This window comes from Diceros bicornis, chromosome 14 (assembly GCF_020826845.1).
Source record: "Diceros bicornis minor isolate mBicDic1 chromosome 14, mDicBic1.mat.cur, whole genome shotgun sequence".
Lineage (NCBI taxonomy): Eukaryota > Metazoa > Chordata > Mammalia > Perissodactyla > Rhinocerotidae > Diceros > Diceros bicornis.
In genome coordinates this window covers 29899327-29913153 of record NC_080753.1, presented here as the reverse complement: position 1 = coordinate 29913153, position 13827 = coordinate 29899327, and the positions used below count along the sequence as shown (strand labels likewise).

General features: G+C 39.8%; 1 protein-coding gene across 2 annotated transcripts; it reads left to right on the top strand.

Annotated features, from left to right (window-relative positions):
• Positions 1-223: 223 nt before the first annotated feature.
• On the top strand, positions 224-13061 carry SNRPC (small nuclear ribonucleoprotein polypeptide C). Of its 2 annotated transcripts, none has more exons than XM_058554582.1 (6): positions 224-390; positions 736-778; positions 5103-5211; positions 7635-7724; positions 9938-10042; positions 12708-13061. In XM_058554582.1, exons 1-6 carry the CDS (start codon positions 383-385, stop codon positions 12830-12832), a joined length of 480 nt encoding a protein of 159 aa, XP_058410565.1. In that variant the 5' UTR covers positions 224-382; the 3' UTR covers positions 12833-13061. The 2 variants fall into 2 exon arrangements, with proteins under 2 accessions (XP_058410565.1, XP_058410564.1); XM_058554581.1 differs by lacking the exon at positions 12708-13061 and adding an exon at positions 12207-12646 and having other exon boundaries at positions 322-390.
• Positions 13062-13827: the final 766 nt, after the last annotated feature.

Genomic DNA, 13827 nt, shown 5'->3' with positions numbered 1-13827 from the left:
TGTTCACTGCTGTCGTCTCAGCATTTATAGCAGCGCCTGGCACAGAACAAGCAATCATTAGATACTCGTCGACAGAATGAAGAACAGGCTTCCGGAAGCATCAAGAGTCAAGATTAAATGGGAGCGGGTTGAACCTCGTAGGGACCCTTAGTCCTTCCCCTTCCCGCCTTCCTATAGGTGGAGGAAGACACGGAAAAGTCCCGCCCCTCGCTCCCCTTAGAGGCGGGTAAAGCCGTCGCAGCGTCGCTCGGTAGGCTCATTGGATGACCTGTTAGGGTTTCTGAAGTCGCGCTTGACTCGTCGGTTTCCCGGCGTCGGCGCTGGCTGTGTGCGTCATTTCCGGGCGGCGCGGAACGGAGTGGCCAACGGCTTGCAGAGCACCATGCCCAAGTGAGTGGGGGCTTGAATCTGGGAGTGTTCGCGGTCCCGGTCACTAATTGTGGCCCGGTGGGGTAGGGCAGAGCAGGTTCTGGCCCCTGAAGCCTGTAGGGAAGCGAGAGGGTCTGGGGGCGGGAGGGAGACTAGGAGCTCTAGAAACCCCTTTTAGAGGGTGGAGGTCGACTCCGCATAAGGCAACAAAAAAGCCTGAATTGTGTCTGGACACTTTGTTTGACGTCTTCGAATCCTGAGTAGGTCTTTTATTTTGTTTTTTACCTTCAAAGAACAGCGGTTCGGTGGATGGGCATCTATTAAGTGGTTGTTATCTTTTTTTCTCTACGTTGCATCTCTTTCCAGGTTTTATTGTGACTACTGCGATACATACCTCACCCATGACTCTGTAAGTAGTGTTTCTTTTCAGTTTCAAGAAATCTTATATGTAATAAATAAAAATGTTTTAAGGTATAACTTTGTGCTTTTCATCCGCTGAGGTTTAAGTTTCTCCACTGCTTGGAGAAAATAATTTGGGGTATTTATTTTTCCACCTTTCCTGTAACTGTCTTCATAATTTGAAGTTGTTGGGCTTCCAGCAGTCAGTGTTTTCAGTGGAAACTCAAAATAATAAAGCTTTAGCAAGTTTGCAGATGAAAGAAATTTATATAGCAAGTAAAATTCCAGGAAAGTGTCCTAAAGCTCAAATGTTGGTGTCCAGGCACTCAAATATTTGATTGATTGACTTGGAAAGAAATGTCTAAATTTGAAACTGAGTATTTTGATGTTATTAAAAACTGCTTACCAAATAATAACAGCAAATAAAATTAAATATTTATTGTGTGTCAGGCAGTGTTCCAGATGCTTTACATGTATCATTTTGTTTAATGCTCATGATAATCCTACAAGATTAGTATTATCTCCATTTTACAGAGGAGGAAACTGAGGCAGAGTGTGGTTAAATAACTGACCTGATGTTAGAAAACTAGTAAGTTGTATAGAGCTGGAAGATGAGCCTAACAGTCTTAACTCCAGGGCTTCTGTGCCAGCAGCTCTCAGGCTTTTTTGTCTCATGGTCCCTTTACACTCTTAAAAATTACTGGGTTATAAAAAATATTAGTGGGTTATATCTATTAATATTTGCTGTATTTGAAATTAAAACTTAAAAAAATACTTAGTAATTAACTTAAAAGGAACAATAAGGGATTTTTTACTTGTAACACAAATAACATTTTGAAAGTAAAAAGTAGTTGTTTTCCAAAACAAAAAATTTAGTATGATGAATGGCACTAACATTTTTTGCAAACCTCTTTATGTCTGACTTAAAGGAAGATGGCTAGGTTCTCATTTTCTGCATTAAATCTGTTGCACTGTGTTGTTTTGATTGAAGTATATGAAGAATCTAGCTTCACATGGATATGTAGTTGAAAAAAAGAGAACTTTAATAGCCTTTTTACATAATTGTAGATGTTCTTTAGTACTTTACATTACTGCACCAAAACTCAACATGTGGTTAGTTGCAGCGTGGAATCTGAAACCATATCAAACGCTCCATACTCTATTACGTTAAAATTCACTGGTCTGTCTTGCGCTTTGAGTGTATCTTTCATCATGTGTGATTTTGTAACATGCTTTGGTCATTTGGAAAATGTTAGTTCACTCAGTTATGCAGGTCTTCCAAGTGTTGACACATTTGATTATATAATATAAAAATTCACATTCATTAATGTCACAGTCTAATCAGAAATAGTTTTTAAGTATTGGGAAGCTGACAAGCTCATGGTGGCAGACCAGGTTTTCCAAAATTCTGATTTTTGTTTGAAAGCTCAAATTTTATCATTGGCAATAAATGCTATCAGTTGCTTTCCTTGAAGTGACAGGCTTGCTTCATTTATTTTTGAGAAGTTTGAATCACCAGTTTGTTTCTCAATCGCTTTCAAGTAAAAATGATGTTTTATCAATGAGGCAGCTAGTAGAGCTCACAACTTGCATGCCTGCTTTTCTTTGAAATAGTGTTATATTTTGGCATGCAGCAGAAGTGCTTTGTACATACTTCCTGTTTTGTCACTCAAATATTAAAAAAACATGAACTCAAGGGTTGAGATTTAATAAAATTAGTAATTTTACTGCTTTATCAAGGATAGTTTTAGTGAAACTGGCTTTTTTCCCCCTGTGAGTGTTATGACGTTGAAAAATAACATTGATCGCTAATGCATTGGGTTGCCATTGTTTTGATTCATTCCGAAGTGCCAGGAGTTTGGCATCATCAGTGCAAATGTCAATGCGTTGAAAAAGGCAAGTAATGTCTTAGTATTATTATGAAACTACTTTGACCTTGCAGACTCCCTGAAAGGTGGGTCTAAGACACCCTTAGGTGTCTGTGGGCCACAATTTTTTTTTTGTGAGGAAGATCAGCCCTGAGCTAACATCCATGCCAATCCTCCTCTTTTTGCTGAGGAACACCGGCCCTGCGCTAACATCTATTGCTAATCCTCCTCCTTTTTTTTTTTTTTTCCCCTTTTTCTCCCCAAAGCCCCAGTAGATAGTTGTATGTCATAGTTGCACATCCTTCTAGTTGCTGTATATGGGACGCCGCCTCAGCGTGGCCGGACAAGCAGTGCTTCGGTGCGCATCCGGGATCTGAACCCAGGCCGCCAGTAGCAGAGCGCGCGCACTTAACCACTAAGCCACGGGGCCAGCCCGAGTGGGCCACATCTTGAGAACTGCAGCTGTCTACTTTGCTGACTGTGCAGAAACCTGATTAAATCAAAACTCTTGGTCATCTTGTCATTTTGAATAGTAGCTGCAGGAACCCAGCCAATGATTTCTATGTTTTCACTTCACTTGGAATTCTTTCTAACACATAGTCAAATGTAGTTCAGCATTAATGTATTTGTGGAATGTGTAAGTAGGGTGGTTCCTCTTGAGGAAATAATAGTTCTGAATCGTATTATAGATTGTCGTGGAGGAGACCCCTCCATTATGTTGGTATTGGTAGTAGCCTGCCTATAGATCCCCAGTCTTGTTGTTGTTTTGTTTTGTTTGTTCCTAATCCCTTCTCTAGGTCAATCCCCCAGTTATAATTATCTGAAATTGTTAGTGAGGGGGCTATGCCTTTCTATCCTTTTTCAGCACTCATCTTGCTAATGCCAGAATTCAGAGAATTGAGAAGTATCACTTTATGAGAAGCATTAGGAACCCTTGTAATACAGTTGTTCTAACATGATGTCTTTTGAAAATAGTACGAAATTTCTGTGGTGATTGAAGCAGTTCCCTGTGATGGACTTTGAAATGTATAAAACATTCAGTGCTGTAATTTTTGAACTTTTGCTGGTTCTTAGGCATAATTTTGTTATTAGGCTTAAGCCATCATTGTTGTATTAGTGTAAACAGTGGATTGGAAGACAGGGAACAATATTTTTTAATGTAGACTGTGAAAAGACAGTCTTTGCTCACATGCCGTTGGTCATATCTGCCGCCGCTGAAGCAATCATGTGAAGAGAGGACATACAAATAGGAGGTAGGTAGGTAGCCATGAGGAGCATCTGAATGAGATCTGGATTCCAGGCCTTGGCTTGCCGCTTACTAGCTGTGTGTTTTGAGACAAGTCTTTAAGCATAAATAGGAGATAATACCCTTGGGATTTTTTTCTGTCAATTTTGTTGAATTATAATTTGTGTTCAATTAAACACATTTTAAGTGGACAGTTTGATGACTTGTCAAATGATTACAACTTGATGTATACATCAAGATATTGAACATTTCTATCACCTCAGGAAGTTTCCTTGTATTCCTTTGCAGTCTCCTTCACCCCTGGCCCTGACTGATCTGGTTTTTATTACTAAAGATCAGTATTACTGGTTTTAAAACTTCATGTGAATGGAATCTTATAATAGTGTACTCTCTGTGTCTGATTTCTTTTGCTTAGCGTGTTTTTGAGATTCATCCATTTTGCATGTATAAGGGATATGTTCTTTCTGATTAGTACTCCATTGTACCATGCACATGTGATTTTTATGAAGATGGAGACACTGCTTATAAAATACATAGCATAATGTCTGGCACTTTATAAATGGTAAATGTTAACTTAGAAACAAAATGTTAAGGGTATGGAGTTTATCGTATGTTAATTTTACCTCAATAAAGCTGTTAAAGAAAGAACAAAAGGATTAGTGGGCTAGAGACAAAAGTCTGTATGTGCTTCATATAGAGTCTGTATTCTAGACTCATAGTCATTTAAAAGAATATATTCTCATAAACAGTATTATTTAAATGTATGTAAGCTATATTATTTTGCCATGAAATGACCTAAGAAAGGGCATTAAAATGGCATTGTGTTCTAGATCAGGAGTTTGCAAACTTTTTCTTAAAGGGCCAGATTGTGATTATTTTAGGTTTGTGAAGCATACAGTATTTGTTGCAATTACTCTCACGTTGTAGAGAGAAGACATAGGCAATACATAAACCAATGAATGTGGCTGTGTTCCAATACTTTATTTTACAAAATCAGGTGGCTGGCCCATGGGCCATAGTTTGTTGACCCCTGGTTTATATAATAAATACAATAGATAAATTACCACAATACGTTGTTGGATAATGTTTATAAGTGATGCTTTAGCTCCCAGCTAAAGCTGCTGAAGGTAGCCAGGCTACCAATATAAAGGTAAGCCTTTATAAAATTTCTAGTTTTGGAAATGTGTTTCTGTGACTGATATGACCTTCTTGTTTTGCAGCCATCTGTGAGAAAGACACACTGCAGTGGTAGGAAACACAAAGAGAATGTGAAAGACTACTATCAGAAATGGATGGAGGAGCAGGCTCAGAGCCTGATTGACAAAACAAGTATGTTTCAGTCTCTTGTTCTGATGTGGTAGAATGGTCCCATTCTTTCTTGTCCCTGTCTCTCTGTTGTTTTTCACTGAAGCAACTCATTCTGAATGATAAATAGGAGCATTCTGTTGAATGAAAGAAGTGGAAGGTCATTGGTTTCCCAGGGATATAGGAACACATTAATATTAATTATTGAGGTTAGATCAATCAGTTATCGGTTAGACTGGGAAGTGGAGCAGAGAAGAATGAGTTGCCTAATATTCTTTATTGACATGGACCAGATTTTATTGCAAATTTATGTAAAACCTCCTTTGTCGTGATCCATAGTTTTTAGAACTGTTTTCCTGTTATAGTAGGAAGAGGTGGGGGGTGGATTTGTAGTTCTCTTCAAAGAGTTTGAGAGACTTTGAGTTTCTTATCCTTGGTAGTCCTGAAAGGTAACTGGTCAAAAAGCAAGTAACTTATGTGAAAATAGTCTGAGTATGTTTTGGACCCCTGTCGTACATGCCATGCTCTTTTTGTTTAATTAGGAACATTGTTGTTATTTAGGCTAGTTGAGTCCAAGGCACTGACAGAAGGAGATGTTGTGTTTCTACGTTAGATTGTCCTGGTGTATTTGAAACATGGCCTTTTTTAATCATTCATTGTATTCAGAGCTGGCAGGCAGATGTGGACTTTGTGATGTGATTTTTTTAAAAAAGCAAAACTATTATGGAAAATTTCAAACAAAATAGAAAGATTTAATGAGTGAACCTCCCATGGCCACCCCTGCCCTCATTCCCATCACCTAGCTGCAACAGTCTTGTTTCCTTTATACCAAAGTTCTCAAACTTAGCACTATTCACATTTAGGGCCAGATAATTCTTTGTTGTGGAGGCAGTCCTGTTCATTGTAGGATATTCAGCAGCAGCCCTGACATCTACTCACTAGATACCAGTAGCAGTTCCCAGATGTGACAACTAAAAATATCTCCAAACATTGCCCAATGTCCCCAAGGGGACAAAATTGCCTCTGGTTGAGAGCCACTGAATACCTCCATCTCCTCCTTTTCTCCCTTCTGGATTATTAAGGAGCAAATCTCAGAGATTGTCCCATTTCATTTGAAAAAATAAATTATAATGTAATCTTTTTTTTCTCTATTTGAAAAGATGTTAGAAATTTCTTGGCATTAATGGTTGGCATTATATTCGTTCAGTTATTTTTCATATGCAACAAAAGAATTTAGGATGAGTAAACATTTTTTTGTGTGTGTGTGAGGAAGATTAGCCCTGAGCTAACATCTGTTGCCAATCCTCCTCTTTTTGCTGAGGAAGACTGACCCTGGGCTAACACCGGTGCCCATCTTCCTCTACTTCATACGGGGCGCTGCCACAGCACGGCTTGCCAAGCGGTGTGTCGGTGCACGCCCGGGATCCAAACCTGTGAACCCCGGGCCGCTGCAGCGGAGCGCACGCACTTAACTGCTACGCCACCTGGCTGGCCCCAAGTAAACATTTTGGGTGGGAGACTTTTGGAGGAGAGGAGGGGAGCCCTCAGGGACACACCTTGTGATATCCATGATTATGTTGACGTTGAGTCTGCTACTGAGCCAATGGCTTAGCCACTCCCTCTTCAATCTTTGTAAGCTGTCCTTCTACACAGAATGTGGGAGGTGCCTTTTTAATTGGAAAAGCCCTTATTGGGATATGATTCCTTATAGAGCACAGGCTCTGTTCACAGGAATATGGATATCTGTTACTAAATCTCTGCTGTAGGTCAGTTCTTTGGATCGGGTCCTTATGAATTATCAGTGATTTACTTGAGTAGTTTGACCTCCTTGGCACTGGTGGGGATGGAGTGGAGTGGGGGCCTGCCTGGGCTATGGACTGCACTGAATTGGGTAGGGCTTACGTTCAGGAATAGACTTTATGAGTGTGTATTTTAGTATTTATTTGTGATCCTTTCTAAAACCAAATGTAAATGATGTTCAGTTTCTTTTGTTTTCATTTGTGACTCATACTGTCTGAAAGAAAAATTAAGTCGATTGTATTGGACATTTTTTAAGATCATCATCTCCTTCAGGGCAGGCTCTTGCTTTGAAATCTTTGTTTCTTTCATGTCTCTTAACTTAGTGCATTAATTTCAAAACTGCTAAACCAAAACAGTATATTGTTTTGACTCAGAACAGCATATATAGGAAGGGTGGAAGTTTTACAAAGCTTGGCCTTTGGGTAGGTATTGCACATGTTTCAAACAAAGCTATGAATGACTTGAATTGGTTACAAACCACATCTATAGATTAAAGATGACTGCTTCTCTTGGCAAGTCATTGATAGGTGGGAGGTTTTCACTCCAGTCTCCCATAGTTAATTCAGCCAAAGAAAGTGGTTATTTTAGTAAATGGGTTGTTGAATTCTTATTCACTGTGTTGTTTTTTTTTTTCACTCTCTCCAAAGCTGCTGCATTTCAACAAGGAAAGATACCTCCTACTCCATTCTCTGCTCCTCCTCCTGCAGGGGCAATGATCCCACCTCCTCCTAGTCTCCGTAAGTTTATAAAGTTTTTATCTTAAGGGGTGTAACTGGGCAGATTATCCTTTGATTTTGTTAGATTATCTCACAGTTGGCTTTCAAATGCTCATTGAATGAATACATAGTAATAGAAAATAACTTTATTGGTATAATTTCTGAAATATCTTTAGAGTTACCTTCTGATTGCATTATTACTAGGCTATTGTATTTGTGGCATCCCAAGTGTGGGTCTGAGAAAGATTCAATGGAAAGCTCAGAATGTACCTCTGATTAAATGAGCTAATATATGAAGAGGTATTGCTGAGTACATTATTTACTGTTATGAACACAACACCGGAGGATTGAAGTAGCTGATAAACTCCTCAGTCTTTCTCCCTATTTTCTAACCCACCTAACACCAATATATATACCTCGTGAAAGATAAGAATTGGATAGTTGGGGGCCAGCCCCATGGCCTAGTGGTTAAGTTCAGTGCGCTCCGCTTTGGCGGCCTGGGTTCAGCTCCTGGGTGTGGACCTACACCACTCGTCAGCGGCCACGCAATGGCGGTGACCCACATATAAAATAGAGGAAGATTGGCATAGATGTTAGCTCAGGGTGAATCTTCCTCAGCAAAAAAAAGAAAAAAAGAATTAGATGGTTGAAAGTGGAGTGGATCAAAGACCTCTCCTTTCTGGGAAGGTTTGTTATTTCTGCATGCAGACAGGAGGAAATTGAGTAACTAGGCCATAAGTTCTTTGACTCTCCTGGAAGGGTTCAGATTGCAATTGAACTCAGAAACCTAACCTTACTCCTATAAGTAATCATGGGTCTAAACACAGAGAACTAGGCTGTTTACAATAGTTGTACATTAATGCAGGTGGACCACTAATGGCCTACCAAACCCTTCCTGGGCTCCTGCCATCCTGGGACCTGGTCAGGCCTCTGCTTACAGCAGCTCCCAGGTCATCTCTCTCTCTATCCTGACTGATTGGCACTCAACTCCATTATTTTTAATTGCAGAATGGTCTGTGGTATGAGTGTACCATAATTAACCTCACTATTTTCTTTTTCTTTTTTTCTGTGAGGAAGATCGGCCCTGAGCTAACATCTGCCAGTCCTCCTCTTTGTTGCTGAGGAAGACTGGCCCTGGGCTAACATCCATGCCCATCTTCCTCCACTTTAATTTTATTTATTTATTTATTTTTCCCCCAAAGCCCCAGTAGATAGTTGTATGTCATAGTTGCACATCCTTCTAGTTGCTGTATGTGGGATGCAGCCTCAGCATGGCCGGAGAAGCGGTGTGTCAGTGCACGCCCGGGATCCGAACCCGGGCCGCCAGCAGCGGAGCGCGCGCACTTAACCACTAAGCTAGGGGGCTGGCCTCTCTTCCTCCACTTTATATGGGACGCCGCCACAGCATGGCTTGGGTCCATCGGTGTGCACTTGGGATCCGAACCGGTGAACCCCGGGCTGCCACAGTGGAGCATGCGTACCTAACCACTTGCGCCACTGGGCCAGCCCAACCTCACCATTTTCTTATTGTTGGACATTTAAGTTGTTATAAATTGTTGAGGGCCGGCCCCGTGGCTTAGCGGTTAAGTGCACGGGCTCCGCTGCTGGCGGCCCGGGTTCGATCCCGGGTGTGCACCGACGCACTGCTTCTCCGGCCATGCTGAAGCTGTGTCCCACGTACAGCAACTAGAAGGATGTGCAGCCATGACATACAACTATCTACTGGGGCTTTGGGGGAAAAAAAATAAATAAATAAAATTATAAAAATAAATAAATAAATAAATTGTTGATATTGTAAATGATACTGTTAGGAATGCTTCTGCCTATACATCTTCATATTTCCAAAGAATCTTTTAAACCTAGGTTTTAATTTTTTTTAAAGATCTGAAATGAGGTACTTGTGGCTAGTGTTCATCAGCTTTTTTGTTAGGAGCTCTATAGAAGGTATAATACCCCCTTTTTAAAAATTAAACTCTCTTGGAATTTTTTTAGCCTGGGGAACCTGACTTCATTTTATACTTGTGTCTAGGCAGGCTTATTCTTGCTTTTGAGTCATAAAGTAACTAAAGATTTGTGTCATGCTGATTTTTGTGTATCTACTGTTATAAAAGACGATAAGAAGTCTTTTGTTACAGAATTTGGACCATATCATGAGGCCCTATTTGTTTCATTAAGAAGAGAAAAATGTTAATACATAAGCATATCTTAACCTCAGGCCCCATTCGTTATTTCAGCTGGTCCTCCTCGCCCTGGTATGATGCCAGCACCTCACATGGGAGGCCCTCCCATGATGCCAATGATGGGTCCTCCTCCTCCTGGGATGATGCCAGTGGGACCTGGTAAGTTTGAATCTCTTTCCTTCTGGGATAGTCCATTGTGTTTTAGTTCTCCATTTAAATGGAATTCTTAATTAGCTGTCTAGATGCATTATTGCAACAAATTATATTTGGTGAATCTATAATGATAAAGGAAAAGAAATATTTGGTTTGTCAGTCTAACTAGATGATATCCAAAGAAGTTGTACTACTAAAAGCCAGGTAAGGCTGCCTCTTTTTTTCTTCTTCTCTCTCCCTCCTGTTTCCCTGCATCCTCCTGACTTTTGGCTATTTATAATGAAGAGAAAGGCAGATGAGCTTGTTCCCCTGGAGGGTAGTGGGAAGGGTAGATGTATACTTGTGCTGCTACTTTTCTCAGTTTTGATTTGGAGCAGAGCTACCTCCTGTTGCTGATTTAATCTTGCAGGTTAACTAGGCCAAATTAGTATATGAAAAAGGTCTTAGATGTGATAGTCTTTTATTCAGGAAAGGGAGAAAACTTACACTTCAAACATTTTATTTTAATATAAACATAAATGTACATTAATTTGCAAATTTTTCTGATACATGGTTAAGGCCTTTGCTTTGATAGTGAGTCTACTGATTAGAACACCATATATTTCTTCCATGAACCAATAAACCATACCCATAATGCATTCTTTACCAACTTTAGTTTCATTTTCTTTGAAGTAGTTAGAGACCTCGTGAGGCAATCTAGTTCCAATCTTTTATGATTGTCCTGCCCACCAAATTTGTGAGCACTTTTTGGGGATGTTTGCCTGAGTATAAGTATCAACTTAGTTTTAATAGAATCAATTCTTTTTTTACACTCATATTTTATTGATTTGCAGAATAGTTAAATTATGTAATTAGAATAAATACAGCTGACATAAGAAGCCTACAATTTACCTGGTAAGACAAGGTGCAAAGGTTTTAGAGTAGCTTCCTAGCCAAAAGCATTCTGTATGTTTACTGGGGGTATCACTTGGAGGGATGGGAGAGTATAGATAAAAAGAGTTCCTGCCTTACTGGCTTGTGAACCCAAAACACAATCAAAGTGACTTAGATGGCTTCTTTTGCATTCTTAAATCAGGGTCACAAACTCCAGTCCCTAGAGGGGTTAGGGATGTGGTGAGTCGTCTAGGAATGCATGACTCATCTAAAGAAGGCTTCTAGAACTCAGCTTCAGCCTGTGGTTGACATTTGAGGATGCAGGCTTGGTATTGCCATTTCTCCTTAGTGTATTGTTGTTTTTAGCTAGAATAAAATAATAAGATTATGGAATTTGCATTAAAATAATTGAGTAGTTGGGGGGTGGGCAGGGATAAGAATGGGTGGGGATAAGATAAACACAGTTGGCAATGGGTGGATGATTGTGGAAGCTGGATGATGGGTACATGGATGTTCATTATATGCTTTTCTCCTATTCTTATAGATGTTTGAACGTTTCCATAATAAAAGGTTGGAAAAAGGAATCTAGACTTACTTATTAGTAATTAGACTTATTAGTTGCCAACTAATTGAATTAAATGCACTATGGAGACCAAAAAAAAGTTTTTGCCTGCCTCATTTTCAATCTTTGGTCTAGATCAGTTTCCTCTAAGAAATGCTGAATACAGGTTATGTTAGGGTGGGATTTTTTAATAAGGTGTTTAGAAGTTGAGTATTATTCTCTGTTCTTGTTGAAATTGATCTTAAAAAAAATTCTGTACCTGTTGGATCTTTTGTTTTTTCATATACTTGTGTTTTACTTTTTGTGATAAGGCTATATTCAACTTTGAATATAGTTTTCTCTTGAACCATTTATTGCAAACCTTTAATCAAAATGATTTAGTTAAAAATAAATAATTAGGTAGAATTTGATATTTAAAAAGAAGTTATGTAACATGAAAGTTATGAGGCATGATAATAAAATGAATACCTGTGAACCCACCACCCAGCTGAGGAAGTAGAACGTTACCAGTTCCATGAAGCTGCCTGTGTTCCTCCCCAGCCTCCACCTCTCTGCTTGCCCTCCCTTCCCTGGCTCATTTAATTGGCTGGTATATTGATGGGACACTTTAAAAACTTCATTAATAGTTTCTAAAATGCATTAGAAAAATCAGATTTTTGTGTGTGTGCTAATTGTTATAAATCACATTATTGCCTATTATTTTTCTTGACTCGAGCTAAGTATGGTTACTAACAGGTTCTCAGCATGGGCCTCCTGCTCACCTTTCCTACAACTCCGAACAAACGCTTAGTGGTAAGATTGTCCTCTGTGCCTGTGTACATTCATGAAATAGCTCCTGGTTATATGGTGGATAGAACTGATTGAAAGAGCTGACTGAATAACATGTGACTTAGTTGTGAATTTCCCTGAGTGAGAAAAAAGGTCAGTTTAGGGAAGTAGTATCTGGAAAGCAGTGGTGGTTTCTGGAAAGCAGTCTATTAATAGTTTCCCCCTTACTATCATTAGATCGTGATTCCCATATGGTTCTTGTGTTGACCTTTTTGTTTTTTGTTTGAGAATGTCTAAGTAATTTACAAATGTGATGAATTTGTTGCATTTCTTCTGTCCAGTATGTCTTTTTTCCAGCATTTTGCAGGGGGGGCTACTTTTTTGTCTTTAGTTGAAGTCCCATCAAGGTCTCTCATAAGTAGTCTTTTCTGACTCCTTTTGTTTCATTTTCTTTGTTTTGTCCTGCAGCTCCTGGAATGAGGCCACCTATGGGAGGCCACATGCCAATGATGCCTGGGCCCCCAATGATGAGACCGCCTGCCCGTCCCATGATGGTACCTACTCGGCCAGGAATGACTCGACCAGACAGATAAGGAGAGAGGGGAGCCTCTTTCTATCAGTTTAATGTTACTTGGTCTACTTCACCAGGAGATCATGGTGCTGTGACTCTGGGTGTTTTCTAACAGCATGATAAGGAAGACTTGCTCCCCCTTCCTATCAAAGAGGGAATAGATTTGGAGGGGAGTAGTGGGACACAAAAAAGCAATTTTCATTTGTATTGTGAAATGTGAAAATAAAATTGTCAGCTCTTTTAGTTAAAAATGTGTTCCCTTTTTTCTCCCCTCTGTATTCTTTGTGTATTATAAAGGAGATGAAGCATTCCAATTGTGTTTCTGTAGCTCCTTCTCTCTTTAGCATGCCCTCTGCATGACATTCTTTTTCCTTAGCTATAGAGTGCATCCCTTTGGGCACCCTGCCTTTATTTAGTAAAGTTCTCTTGTGCAAGACTTTGGTAAATCTAAGACTTGTAGAGCTTTTGTTGATTAAATAATAAACAGCACAGTTGGTTAATTTTTCACATGAATAACATTTTATATAATAAGTGGAAAATTTTAAGTCCTTTATGCCGAAGTAGGGGAAAAGACTTCACAGTGAATGGCAAGAATGGCCTTAACCTAGCTTCTCCTTTCTCTCAGTTCCTCTTTTTCTTGGGTTTCAGATAGTCAGAAAACTTTCTAATAGCAATGGTAAAATTATGCAGATTTCCGTGGTATAGAAGGTGTCTTCAGAATGTCATTTGTTGTATCACTGGGCTATAAAAGGATATTTTCAGGGCTGGCCCCATGGTGTAGTGGTTAAGTGCACATGCTCCGCTGCTGGCGGCCCCGGGTCAGATCCCTGGCGTGCACCGACACACCGCTTGTCGGGCCATGCTGTGGCGGCGTCCCACAAAAGTGGAGGAAGATCAGCACAGATGTTAGCCCAGGGCCAGTCTTCCTCAGCAAAAAAAAAAAAAAGAGATTGGCATAGATGTTAGCTCAGGGCTGATCTTCCTCACATACACACAAAAAAGGATATTTTCAGGGAA